Below are 12,386 nucleotides of genomic sequence, written 5' to 3' on the forward strand. Positions count from 1 at the left end.
ATACTCTTATCCTATCTAAAATGTAATAATTTATAGCGTTCAATATTGCTTATTTCTAAAATATAATAACTTCCCTCCCAACCCTCATTTTAACTGACCACGATCATTTCTCATTTCATCTTTCCATCTACTTTCGCATCTCAGCTGATCAGAAGCACCCTCTTATTTAGTTTCAACTACTATCTTTTGCCAAACTCTATAAATTCTAGGGTTGGATCTACAGTATAAGGACCGATGTCAGGCCACACCGATGATTTATTATGACGCCAACAAATAGATTTTCTGGATCCGCCACTAATTAAATCCTCATATTTTGTGACGGTGGGAATAGCTCATAGGAGTACTTTCTAACGGGGGAGTAGTGCATCTGGTGATCTGTACTGAAACATTCGCAAATGCAGGATTAGATAGACGACGCACATGCGTCGTTGCTCATTATCCTCTGCCCATTGTTCTGTCTCTGGAAATGTGTTCTGAAGATCTCTGCACAGAAAGACGAGGATAAAACAAAAGAAGCAGACACCTATTGACATATTACTATTGAGCACTCGATAGGTTTGCTCCTGGAACACAGCACTATAATGTGATATCTGACCATTCATTACACTTGCTTGGAGTACTCCAGCAGTCCAGCTCGCCAAATGCTTGTTTAGATCGGGAGCAACTTGCTCTTGCTGCATAATGATTCCGGAGATTATTGCTACTGTGGCGCCACTTTGTTTGTAGACAAAACGTACGGGCGTTGCCTTTTCTTATCTCGCTTCGACGTTGAGGGCATGGAGAGTTGGAGACATTTGGTCAGCGCACTATTCTGCCGTTGTGAAGAAGTTGTTTGCTCTCACATGCTCTTGTTTTCTTTGTAGGGTCATCGAGATAAAAAGGTGTGTTACGAGTAATTTTTACTATTTCGTTGTGACGTACTCCTAGTTGAATTTCACCTAACTAATGCATAGTGCAGAAATGCACTAGAAGCTCCAGAAGATCTCAAGCAGAAGCAAGTATAGCGGATCATTGATGATTTGGAGGTTAGAGTTGATAGGGGTAAGTGATGAATTCGACATCACAGAGAGCAGAATTTCCTATAACTCCGAAGCAAATATTACCCGAGAGTATCAAGCTAGGTCAGATGGATATGGAGTTCTTCTCTACAGCTGAAACCCTGCTTGAAAGGTAGCAGATCAGACCGACATTCTGCTGAAGTAGTGATTTTGAACTAATCACAACATTTTTTTTACCTCCATTGTGCTTAAAGCAGTAACTGCGAAATGCAAACTGCTACAAAAGTAAAAGGTATTCTCAAGCTCCTGTTGCTCCCAATAATGTCTCAGAGAGTTACAGTACATGTGTTTGATTCTGTCATTCGCAGCTCACACTACAACATGGAGTTTGTTCTCGATCTGACTAAAGGAACCAAAGTCCCAAACAAGTAGGAGTACACATTACAGCAAAGCCCAGTTAATTTGAGCCCATAAAGACCGATGTCTATTGGACCACTAGTCATACTGGTATGGAAAAAGTATACTTTTGACTCCCTCAACTATTGTCCGAGTATGATTCATGTCCTCCAACCACAAAACCGGGTATATCGACTCCTCCAATTATCAATACCGGTGTAAACAATATCCCTCGGTTGTTTTGGAGATGGTTTTAGCTGACATGGCGCCTACGTGGCGGTGTCCTACGTGGCATTAGAATAAAAAAAAAATTTGTGGGACCCATATGTCATTAAAAAAAGGATTATGGGACCCACATGTCATCATCCCTCTCCTTCCCTTCTTCCTCCTCCTCTCTTTCCTTGTCTCTCTCTCCCCCGGCCTTTCTCTTCTCAGGACGATGGCGGCGGGGAGCGGCGGCGACGGCGGCGGCGGTGGGGACGACGGCGGCGGGGAGCGGCAGCTGCTGTGGTGGTGGGGAGCGACGGCGGTGGCGGTCGGGAGTGGCAGCGGTGGCGGCAGCGGGAAGCAGCCGCGTGCTCGCGCGGCGCGGCAACGGCAGCGGAAACCTCTTCGGCCTCGCCGCGGCCTCCGCCTTGTCCACGTCCACGTCCACGGCCGCCGCCACAACGCCTCAGCGCATCTCCCACTACCTCGCGCACCATCCGAGAGCGACATGGGAGGCACTTTCCGCCGCCTTTCCCGCCACCGACCACGTCGACGCCGTCCTCCTCTCCCTCACCAAGCACCGCCACTCCTCCTCCTCCCCGGAGCTCGTCGCGAGGAACGCGCTCACCTTCTTCTACTGGGCCACCTCCTTGTCGCCGTCGTTGTCGACCCCCACTCCCTCCTCGCCTACTGCCTCCTCGTCCACCTCCTCTCCCGCGCCGCCCTCGTCCGCTGCCGCTCCCGACCGCCGCCGCTGCCTCTCCCCACCGCCGTCGTCCCAAGAAGAGAAAGGCCGGGGGGAGAGAGAGACACGGGAGAGAGAGGGGGAGGAAGAAGGGAAGAAAAGGGAGGGTGACATGTGGGTCCCACAATATATTTTTTTAATGACATATAAGTCCCACATATATTTTTATTTTTTTATCCTAATGCCACGTAAGCGCCACGTAGGATAAAGACTTGGTCAATACCGCTACGTAGGCACCACATCAGCCAAACCACCGAGGGATATTGTTTGCACCGGTTTTAATAGTTGGAGGAGTCGATATACCCGGTTTTTATGGTTGGAGGACATGAATCATAATCGAGCGATAGTTGAGGGAGTCAAAGTATACTTTTTTCCTACTGGTAATGATCCAATTGAAACTAAAGCCCAAACAGATCAAATCTTACGGATGACTAGCCCTAAGCCTCTCTTTTATTAGAGCCATACGAGAGCCTACAAACATGTACAACACCCTATCTTGTGTCCGTTCTCATGTCTGCTCACTCACTTTAGACTTTGTTGAAATGCTAGGTTCAATAATTCATTTAGTTATTAGTTACTAGCAGTACTATATTCACAAACAATTGCTGGATTAGTGACTGCAGTTCTGATCAGTAGTCAAGGCACATGAAGAGAGCATTACAAACAAAGTCACTGACTAAATTGTCTTAGCAGTGAAGAAATTGTTAATTTAACATTAGGTACCGAATAAACTAAAGCGATTCATATTATGTGAGTAAAGCTGTACAAATATATAGAGTCAAAACTAATCGATTAGTCGTGAACTCGTGATAGGCATAAATGATATAGTAAGTGCAACGAGTATAGATTTATAAGTGCAACGAGTATAGATTTATTCTTTCCGAATTAGATTTATGCAAATGGGAGGTGAAATGGAAAACTTTTAATGATCTTACATGCTTATGATGATGAAAATGTTGATTTGTCACCATGAATGGTGTAAGTGTGAAGATGATGCTTATGATCTCTATGCTTCATACTCACATGAGCTCGAACTGTTTCGCTATCTTTATAAAATTAAAGAAAAATGAAAATAGAGCAATTATCTTTTGTCCACCTAAAAAAATGCTCGGATCAAGAGTTACAGTTGCATTTTTCAGGTTGCTTATTCAGATACAAGTATATATAAGGTATAACACAATATTAATCAGACCATTGAATTATCATCCCTGGCTCCCTGCATGCCACCAGCGTGCACGTAAAGCTTCACGAATCACGACCCAATGCAACTTGATCATTAACTGATCATACTTCAGTTAGCTGCACTGGCACGTCGGCGCTTCTCGTCGCCGCGTGGACGCCGGCGAGCCGCCGGCCTTGCGCTCCTTGGCCGCCGCGAACACCCTGGCCGCCCACTGCGCGAAGTAGGCCTCGTCGTGGCCGATCTGGCGGTTCTTGTAGCAGCTGAGGATGTCCGGCGATCCGGGGCACGGCTCGCCGTGGGGATCCCACCACGAGCCCTCGTGCCGCATCCCCGACCTGTCCGCGCCCCACCGGTACACGAACTGCCCGCCTCCCGCCCTCTCTCGCCACCCCTTGGGGTAGAACTCCATGATGCTGCTGTTCCTGTCCATGAACACCAGATTCGTCATCTGCGCCCCGTGCGACGAGATCAGCACGTCCGTCCCGCTCATCAACTTCACCTGCGAGAAAAAAACGGAGAGAAAACACGCGTGTTACATTACACTGCTCGTTCGTCCATGCGTGCATATGCATGGAGCGAGCTGGGGGTACGTACCTGGTCGCAGAAGGTCAGGTTGTCGGAGCGCGCCGTGGTGAGCGCGCAGCCGGCGACGCGCGCGCACTCGCTCTTGAAGACGCGCGTGACTGCGGCCTCGTCCTTGAACGCCCGCGCGCCCGTGCGGAACAGGATGGTGACGCGCACGGCGGCGGAGTCGGGGTCGAAGACGTCCGCCACCACGCCGCACTGCGCCCTGGCCTTGCACCGCATGAAGTCGAACGCCGCGAGAAGCCGCTCCCGGGTCATCCCGGCCATGTTCCGCCTGAACACCACCGCCTCCTCGAAGCACACGGGGACGTCGGACGCGTTGAACGTCTCGACGACCATGCCCACGCCGGTGGTCGCCTCGGCCAGCGACGTCAGCCACGGGCTCATCCCGAGCCTCACCTCGCCGTGGTGGAACAGCGCCCACCTCGCGGGCCTCGCCCTGCACCCGCTCCTCGCGTGCCACGACGCGAACGGGATGAGCGCCGAGATGCCGTGCCACAGGTTGCTGTGGTCGTACGCCGTCTCGGACACGTACGCGAGGCCCGGCCTGAGCTCCGCGCCGTCCGGGAGCGCGTCGCGCCACGCGAGCGCGTAGGCGTTCCTGGTGCCATCGCGGCGTGACGGCGCCGACATGCAGAGGAGGCGGCCGGCGGAGGCCGCGGACGGGAAGACGATGTTCTTGGCCTCGCCCTCCGGCTCCGACGTGTCGTCGAGCGTGCTGATGAACCACGTCTCGGCCCACTCCCGCGTGTCCTTCAGCGGGAGGAACGTGGCCGAGGCTCGCAGTCGGTCGACGTAGTCGTCGCCGCCGCCGCCGCCGGCGGACTGGCCACCGCACCGGAAGATCGGGGAGAAGAGGCCCAGCGTCTGGAACTGCAGGTAGAAGAACACCGCGAGAAGTAGAGGCGGGACGAGGCAGAGCGAGCCCTTGACATGCTTCAGGTTACCTTCTCTGCTCTTCTTCATGGCTGTCGAGCTATAATTTCACACGACGACGCTCATTGTCTCGTGCAAATGGGCACGCCGTATGTATAGATTGATACACAGATCTCACTGCAGTGATTCTGCAATCTACGGAGGCCAAATCAGACGTTGACACTTGACATATATCATGTACAATTTACGTGTAAGTAGAGACGTGAATTGGAGTTACGACGACGAGCCATAGGATGTGTTGTTTTGATCTTTTCTGTGATATATAAATTTGCATGCACGCTATGTCGCTATGATATGCAGCCATCCAGGGTGATGATGTGTGGCTGCAGCCGCAAAAAATGTTCAGAGGGATCGAGTTGACCATGCATGGTACGAAATGGAGAAGACACTCTACATGTAAGAAATGCGCATAGGGAATCTGAATTACGAAAGAGTTTGGTCTAGTTGATGAAAAGTCACACCGGGTTATCCGTGAACACTGAGTAGGAGCAAAGCAAAGTTGCAAGTACTAAGCTAGGGTGAGGCAGTGAGCCATATATGGTCTGATTCTATCTAGTACAATTAATGAGCACATCAATCACGTAGGAGTATTAAACTAAGCATACATTTCAAAGCATTGTGCTGTATGCATGCACCAACTTGAACAGTTGAGCTGATAGGAAAATATATAGAGAGGTTAACAGGGTAGGGACATGAACATGAAAAGAGATACTATGTTTTTTCTTGACTGAAATCATTTTTAGTCATGGATTATCTTTGGCACGTATTGAGTTCCATGCCAAAAAGAGTAGAAGAAAAAGGCTTGGCCGGCAATGAGAATAGCCGGACACACTATAGTTCAGCACGACGTACGTTTTCAGAGGAGTACCGTAAATTTCCTTAGGAGGCAAGTGACTGACTCGACTACCCTCGAAGGCTCCAATTAAATGACATGAAACAGTGACAGTCTGGTAACGAATATATGGAGTAGTTTTTACTCGTGTACCCTTTTGCATGCTGTAAATTAAAGTATCAAGTTCCAAAAGCTGGCGAAATTACTCACATTTTGTAAAATAAGTGGACACTTTAGCTGTCCAGATAACTTCAAAAGAACTGGAAACTATTTAAGATGGAAGTCTTTGTGCTGGCGTTTAGCTTGCGGGGTTAGTGGCCGGCCAGCTACAAAGTCGAGAGCTTTTGGGCAGGACGTCAAAGGCGCCGGCACTAAAAGCCACAGAAAACATGGCGAAGCGTCGGTGCAGCTAGGGATGGCCAAAGGTCAGGTGGTAGCATCTAGCATGTCACAGATGCACCAGATGTCATGTTGGTGATGTGTATCAGCTTAAGATAGTCCCTTTTCTAGTTAATTATACCTTTATTCTAGAACAATGGCATAGATCCATGATGAAATACTTTAAAACTCCCTTTCTAGCAAATTATACCTTCATTACAACAAGGGCATATAGATCCATGATGAAGTACGTTAAAAGTTTAGAGAAGTGAATTTTGTGATATGAGGTTGAAAACCTCTGCCAACAAAATTAGTCTCAATAGACTGGAAAGAAACAAGATGAATCATGCACAGGGAAATGGCACACGATATTTTATCAACATTAATTGAAACAATTTGCTACGTACGCATAGATTAGCAACCCAGGAGCTAAGGGGATCATGATATTTACAAAATTTACAGAACCGGCCTTCTAATGGCCGGTTTATCAGCATCACCAGATAAAAACTACATCATACCCATGTCAAACGCTTATTTGATTTGACAGAAACCCAGGTTATTATCCTCAGCTCAGAGACACCACCTGATGGAGCCTTTTAACTGGCATCAGACCAACCTCTGCGAGAAAAATATGCACCATTCCAATCAGGAGCTGTACATCAGGTCGGGTCAGAATGCCGTACAGAGGTTGCTCTTCAAGTTTGAAGAGCATTCCTGCTGTATGGGAATGGCTGGGTTACACAGCCGACTCCTTTTTGGCTCTGATATCCTAACATTCGTTATTGCTGCTGTCAGTGCATCAACTATACCACATTCATCCTGATCTGCTGATCTCTGACTTGATGAATCTGAAGATATTGACTCGCAATGTAACCTAATTCTGTCCCATGTAATTCTGGGTGCTACGATATTGTTAGTAATACTCAAATTAGCAGTTACAGCCTTCAAAGGGCACTCTGTGTAGAACACGACCCACGGGTGACCTGAAAAATAGCATTATTATTAAATAATGACAATGTAAACGCAAAATCCAATAAAACTGCAATGCAAGATGAGAAACTGCTTGCACTTACTAAGAACTTCGTCAGCAGTAATTCTGGATGGTACATCTCGGTTCAACATTCGACTAATAAGATCCCGTGCAAGAGATGATATTGATTCCCATGGTCCACTGTGGAAATCAAGTTCAACTGTCTTTATAGCCTCAAAGACAGCATCTAGTGAACCCCCTTGAAATGGAAGGGAACCATGCAGCAGTACATGGAGTAGCACACCAGCTCCCCATACGTCTACTTTCTCAGAGTAGCATCCAGACAAAACCTCAGGCGCCACATAAGCTGGGCTACCAGCAATGCCAGACAATTTTTGACCTGCTCAATTAAGACCAAAAATATCAGCTCACGCAAAAAATGAAAATTGTCTAATCTACTAGGCCAGACTAAGCTGAGTGCATTCACAAAACTTTTGTGTTGTTTGGAAAGGAAGTGTAAAAATCAAAATTCAACTAACATATAAGCATGATTGAAAGAATAGAGTCCAAGTAAATCAACAGCGCATCTAATCGAAATACAGATTAGAGGTGGATTTGGACTATTACAGGCCTAGAACCAAAGATACAGCAGAGTTAGCTTAAAAAAAAAGTATGACTGATCTTGCAACAGAGATCAAATAAAGCTTCACTTCTCTTAGCAATTGATGTCAATTCATGACATAAAAGATACAACTTGCACTCACTTCTAGATATTTCCTATGAGAACTTGCTCCACTATGTGAAACATTAAATCAGTAAACAGCACCAGATTAAACAGGACTACTATCAAAGAATTAACCACTGCCAACTTAACAGGAGAAGGTAAGGTAGCTCATATCATGAAGGAAAATTTAATTATTCATGATTATGAATTAGATAACCAGACCAAGTAGTGCACTTAGCTCTTTAACTCTGTTTAGTGTGTACACCGGCTGATCACTAAAGTCATAAATGCCCAAGGACACTACATTGAACCTCAGACCGGCCAATTCCTTAAGAATTGGCACACAATTTCAAGGACTATTTCCATTAGCACATGTTTTGAACTTTTAAATCCATGCAAACTATTAAAACTAATTAGCTATGACACTCTCAAGCAAAAACCCAATAGCAAGTATGACTCACCAATTTTAATTCTTTTAGCATACCTATCAAATGGAGATGACATGTGAACGGACACTGCTACCAACTCAAGACTCCAAAACACACAGCTTGCACTCGTTTGTATCCCGAAAGAACATATTTCTTCTTGTGGGGTACCACACAGAACACTGAATCAGTCGCCAATGACAAGTTAAACAGGACTCCAGAAATGAGGGACCTCATAACTTTGTAAACTTGAGTTAGCCTAATTTATTTGTTACATGATCAAACCAAGAAGATCCAGGCTAACAATGCTTGCTTAAACTCTTAAACTCATAAGGGTATGACAACTCCCAACATATTAACATCACATTTAGCTGATATGCATGGCCAGTAGATATGAGAAACCTGCAAAAATACTAGTGATCATGGTAAAAGAGTAGTGGTCAAGATTTAATAAGTTGGAATTGTGGTGGAAACCTGGCACCCACCTCTAAATCACAATAACACAACAAAATATTACATGTTAGATGCAGATTAACTAAAACGTTGTCCATGCTAACTTTGTGATACCATCTTTTAATCTATAATTCAATGCTAGAATTCCAGTTGATCTTCAACTACCTTTGGGTAACTTTTGTTTCTGATGACAACAAAAAATGCATTTTGGTACAGGCACATTTTTTGTTTCCTCATAACTTAGACAACTCGAGGCATCCCAGCATAAGATTATCCTCAAAGAGCGCATCTCAACATTGTAGAGCCTCAAATTCAGTATCAGTGTCACTAACACTATCAATCTAAGATGAAGAAAAAAAAATTACCGTCGGCAACTCGTGCAGCAAGTCCAAAATCTGCGAGCTTTATCTTTCCTGCCTTGGTGAGCAGTATATTCTCCGGCTTAATGTCCCTGTGAACGACGCCCATCTCGTGGCAGTACTTGACCACGGACATTAGATCTTTGATCACAATGGCGGCGCGCTGCTCGGAGAACTTGCCCTCCCTCGCCATCTCGTCGAGCAGGCGGCCGCCGCCGCAGAGCTCCATGACGAGGTAGAACTTGTCGGCATCCTCGAAGACGGCCTTGAGCGTGACGATGCCGGGGTGGCCCGAGAGGTGCTGCATGATCTCCACCTCCCGGTGGACGGTCTCCTCCCCGTTCTTGGGGAGCGCCTTGCAGGCGAACTCCTCGCCGCCAACCTTGGCGCGGCAGATCCGGACGGAGCCGAACTTGCCCTGGCCGATCTCGGCGCCGAGCTCGTACTCGCTCTCGAGCCGCTTCTTCCGCCCCATCCGGGTGGCGGACTCGATGCACCCCAGCTTCCGCTTCAGCCCCCTGCTGGGGCTCTCCGGCGCGGCCCGGCCGCTCGCGGGGGGCGCCGTCTGGACCACGCCCCCGCCTCCGCCCCGGCCGGAGGCGTCATCGGAGGAGGGATCCTTCTTCTTCTTCTCCGGGCGAGGCTTGGGCTCGCGGCAGGCGCGCTTGCGGGCGACGGTGGTGGGCTCGTGGGAGGATCCGACGAGGGAGCACGCGGAGCGCGCGCCCTTGCGCTTCCGCGGCAGCGACGACTCCATGGACTCCCACCCCCCCACCCACCGGGCGATCAGGCGGCGTGCTTGCGCCGCTTGCGGGTCATGGGGATGCGGATCGGGAGGGGAGGGGAGGGGAGGGTTGGTGGCGGTGGATTGGGGCGGGGGAGGGGAGGGGCTCGAGGGAGGAAAGGGAGGAAAGAAAGCCAAAGCGTTGGGGAGCGGAGAGGAGATGAGGAGGAGGAGGACGGGGGCGGTGGTGGTGGGGTGGTGGCCCTGCCTTTGTTGGACTCGTGTCGCGTGCGTTCGCGTCGCGTCTCTTCTTGGAGAGCACGGGGGGTGTGGAAGCAGGTCGGCGTTAGTAATTGTGTCGGGTGGTGGCCCTGGTGGGTGTGCGGTGAAATCACGCGACCTTGGGTGGGCTGGTGGCGCGACGTTTCCAGGCCGTCCGCGTCGCGGGTTGCGGCCTGCGGTCGACGGGGTTTCGATGGGGGATTTCGTTGGGGGGTGGGTGGGTTGAGATTTTTCCTAACGAAATCTAGCTCCCATTCGCGTGTGGTGATTGGTGATTATTTTGTTGCCAGTTGCCACGTGTTCGCTCCACGGTTTTCCTGAGCTAAATTTCGGGGTCGAATAATACTACTTCCTCTATTTCACTCCATTTCAAAATATTGGACATATTTAGTTCTGTTACCTAAAACGTTAATTAATTGACGTTTGTTTTTCTAATATATCAATTATGTAACATAATAAAAGTATAAGTATACAAAAGTATCTTTTTATGCGAATCTAATAAGGAAAAAGTTAGAATTACCCTTTAAACTATTATGTTTGACCGGATCACCCTCCTAAGCTACAAAACCAGAAATTTTAAATCCTAAACTCTTCAGCCCAGATAAATTATCCCCTTCACTCAATCTAAATCGGTTTTGGTTCTAGGTGGCACACACGTGACAGTCTAGTTGGAAAAAAAAATCCGTGGGACCCGATTGCCAGTGCTTTTCCTATATTTATCCCCTCGCCAGCTTGACCCTAGTAGGCAACATCGCAACGAAGACGACATCGAGGGGGGCCTCAGCCGCAAGCACGAAATGGAGCAAAGGGAGTCGGACGGACAACGTTTGGTAGCGGGCGATAACCAAGCAGTCCCTCAGGCAGCATGACGGATGTTGAGGAAACTAGCAAGAGGAGTGAGCACGATGATGTGAAGCTTAAGTTCGAGCTCCAGATTCACCGCCATCGCCGTCTTCTAGATACCATCGTTGCTTCCATGAGCATAGTGTAGCTGCTTGAGCTCGAGCTCGGTCTCCTGGAACCGTGGAAGTAGCCACACTTGGTGAGCACCTTGAGCCTATCTTCCTGTCTCATGCATAAGTCACCTCGTCAGAGTCTCTACTGTCTCTCGAGTTTGATCTGATGGAAGAGGGGAAGATAAGTGGCGGCGGCTGACTCGCCTTACTAAAACCTGTTTCGCCTGCCGAAATCAATCTGGTGGAAAAGGGGAAGATTGAAGAGGAGTGGAGGCGAGTGAGCCCTCCTCGCCGTCGTTGCATGCCGGGTGCGAGCACTTGTCTCTCCCTTCCCAAATTTGCCTGTTATGGCACAGATGAACGTATATTTGGAAACTCGGTCCTAGAGGCGGCAGCGCTGGGCGAGCTGGGATGCAGCAGGAGGCGAAGAGCGACGAAGAGAGCGGAGGAAGAGGGGGGAGGGGAATCACTTATGGGTGGGGCCTATTGTTTTTTGGCTGATTGAATTGCCATGTAAGATCAAAACGCACTGGATTTAGTAAGGGGATGATTTGTCTAGTTTAAAGAATTAATGTTATATAATATCTAGTATTTAGATTTAGGTAATAATTCAAACAGAGGCTAGAGCTAAATTATGTAAAAAGGTGGTTAAATTCTTACTGTAAAACACGGACACCTAACTAGTACATAGATAAGTATAGATACTTAGGGACATATGTGATAAAAGGAAAACCAATGAAAACCGGTTCTAAAAGTTTTATAAATTAAAAGAAAATGTTAAATATAGATGTTGGCACGAAAATACATTCTTACTCTAAACTTTAAACTAAATTTTATTTGGAAGTAAACAAAATATAAAATTTGGGTGAATAGTGTTAATTTTATATTTTTGTCCTATCAAATAAAGTTGAGTTTGAAATTGAGATTTAATGGTTGTGTTCGGCAGCGCTGCATCGCAGCCGTAGCCGTTGCTCTGCAAATCAATAATAGAAACACTGTTCAAGCTGCTGCAGTCCAGCTGCAGTATCCAGCCTCTGAACAAAGCAAATATGAATGTATTCCTTGCCTATATTGTTATTATTTTCTTCATAAATTTAGAGAATTTTCAGGTATGCCTTTCATGGATTTTCATTTTCTAAATGTTTTCCATTGTATATCATTCGATTCATTTCCTACTCCCTCTGTTACATAAAAAGCGAATCTAAAACTAGATGAGTACTATGAATCTAACAT

The 12,386-nt window shown here is 47.5% G+C and overlaps 2 protein-coding genes across 2 annotated transcripts; both read right to left on the minus strand.

Moving 5' to 3' along the window:
• Window positions 1-3,443: 3,443 nt before the first annotated feature.
• Window positions 3,444-5,236, minus strand: LOC127784088 (uncharacterized). Its single transcript, XM_052311276.1, has 2 exons — window positions 4,124-5,236; window positions 3,444-4,028 (listed from the first exon to the last, which is right to left on the minus strand). Exons 1-2 carry the CDS (start codon window positions 5,078-5,080, stop codon window positions 3,642-3,644), a joined length of 1,344 nt encoding a protein of 447 aa, XP_052167236.1. The 5' UTR covers window positions 5,081-5,236; the 3' UTR covers window positions 3,444-3,641.
• Window positions 5,237-6,260: 1,024 nt separating this feature from the next.
• On the minus strand, window positions 6,261-10,170 carry LOC127784087 (serine/threonine-protein kinase PEPKR2-like). The gene is made up of 3 exons (XM_052311275.1): window positions 9,198-10,170; window positions 7,334-7,630; window positions 6,261-7,243 (listed from the first exon to the last, which is right to left on the minus strand). The coding sequence occupies exons 1-3, from the start codon at window positions 9,946-9,948 to the stop codon at window positions 6,930-6,932; spliced, it is 1,362 nt and encodes a 453-aa protein (XP_052167235.1). The 5' UTR covers window positions 9,949-10,170; the 3' UTR covers window positions 6,261-6,929.
• Window positions 10,171-12,386: the final 2,216 nt, after the last annotated feature.

The sequence above is a fragment of the Oryza glaberrima genome, chromosome 9 (genome assembly GCF_000147395.1).
Source record: "Oryza glaberrima chromosome 9, OglaRS2, whole genome shotgun sequence".
In the NCBI taxonomy this organism is placed as follows: domain Eukaryota; kingdom Viridiplantae; phylum Streptophyta; class Magnoliopsida; order Poales; family Poaceae; genus Oryza; species Oryza glaberrima.

What these genes read in the sequence shown, in the direction of transcription:
- LOC127784087 (XM_052311275.1), bottom strand. Translation starts at nt 9,948, where the DNA reads ATGGAGTCGTCGCTGCCGCGGAAGCGCAAGGGCGCGCGCTCCGCGTGC. An exon ending in TGCTGCACGAGTTGCCGACG is followed by an intron (nt 7,631 to 9,197) that starts GTAATTTTTTTT and finishes TTAATTGAGCAG; the next exon opens with GTCAAAAATTGTCTGGCATT. An exon ending in TACTGCTGACGAAGTTCTTA is followed by an intron (nt 7,244 to 7,333) that starts GTAAGTGCAAGC and finishes GCTATTTTTCAG; the next exon opens with GTCACCCGTGGGTCGTGTTC.
- LOC127784088 (XM_052311276.1), bottom strand. Translation starts at nt 5,080, where the DNA reads ATGAAGAAGAGCAGAGAAGGTAACCTGAAGCATGTCAAGGGCTCGCTC. An exon ending in ACCTGACCTTCTGCGACCAG is followed by an intron (nt 4,029 to 4,123) that starts GTACGTACCCCC and finishes TTTTTCTCGCAG; the next exon opens with GTGAAGTTGATGAGCGGGAC.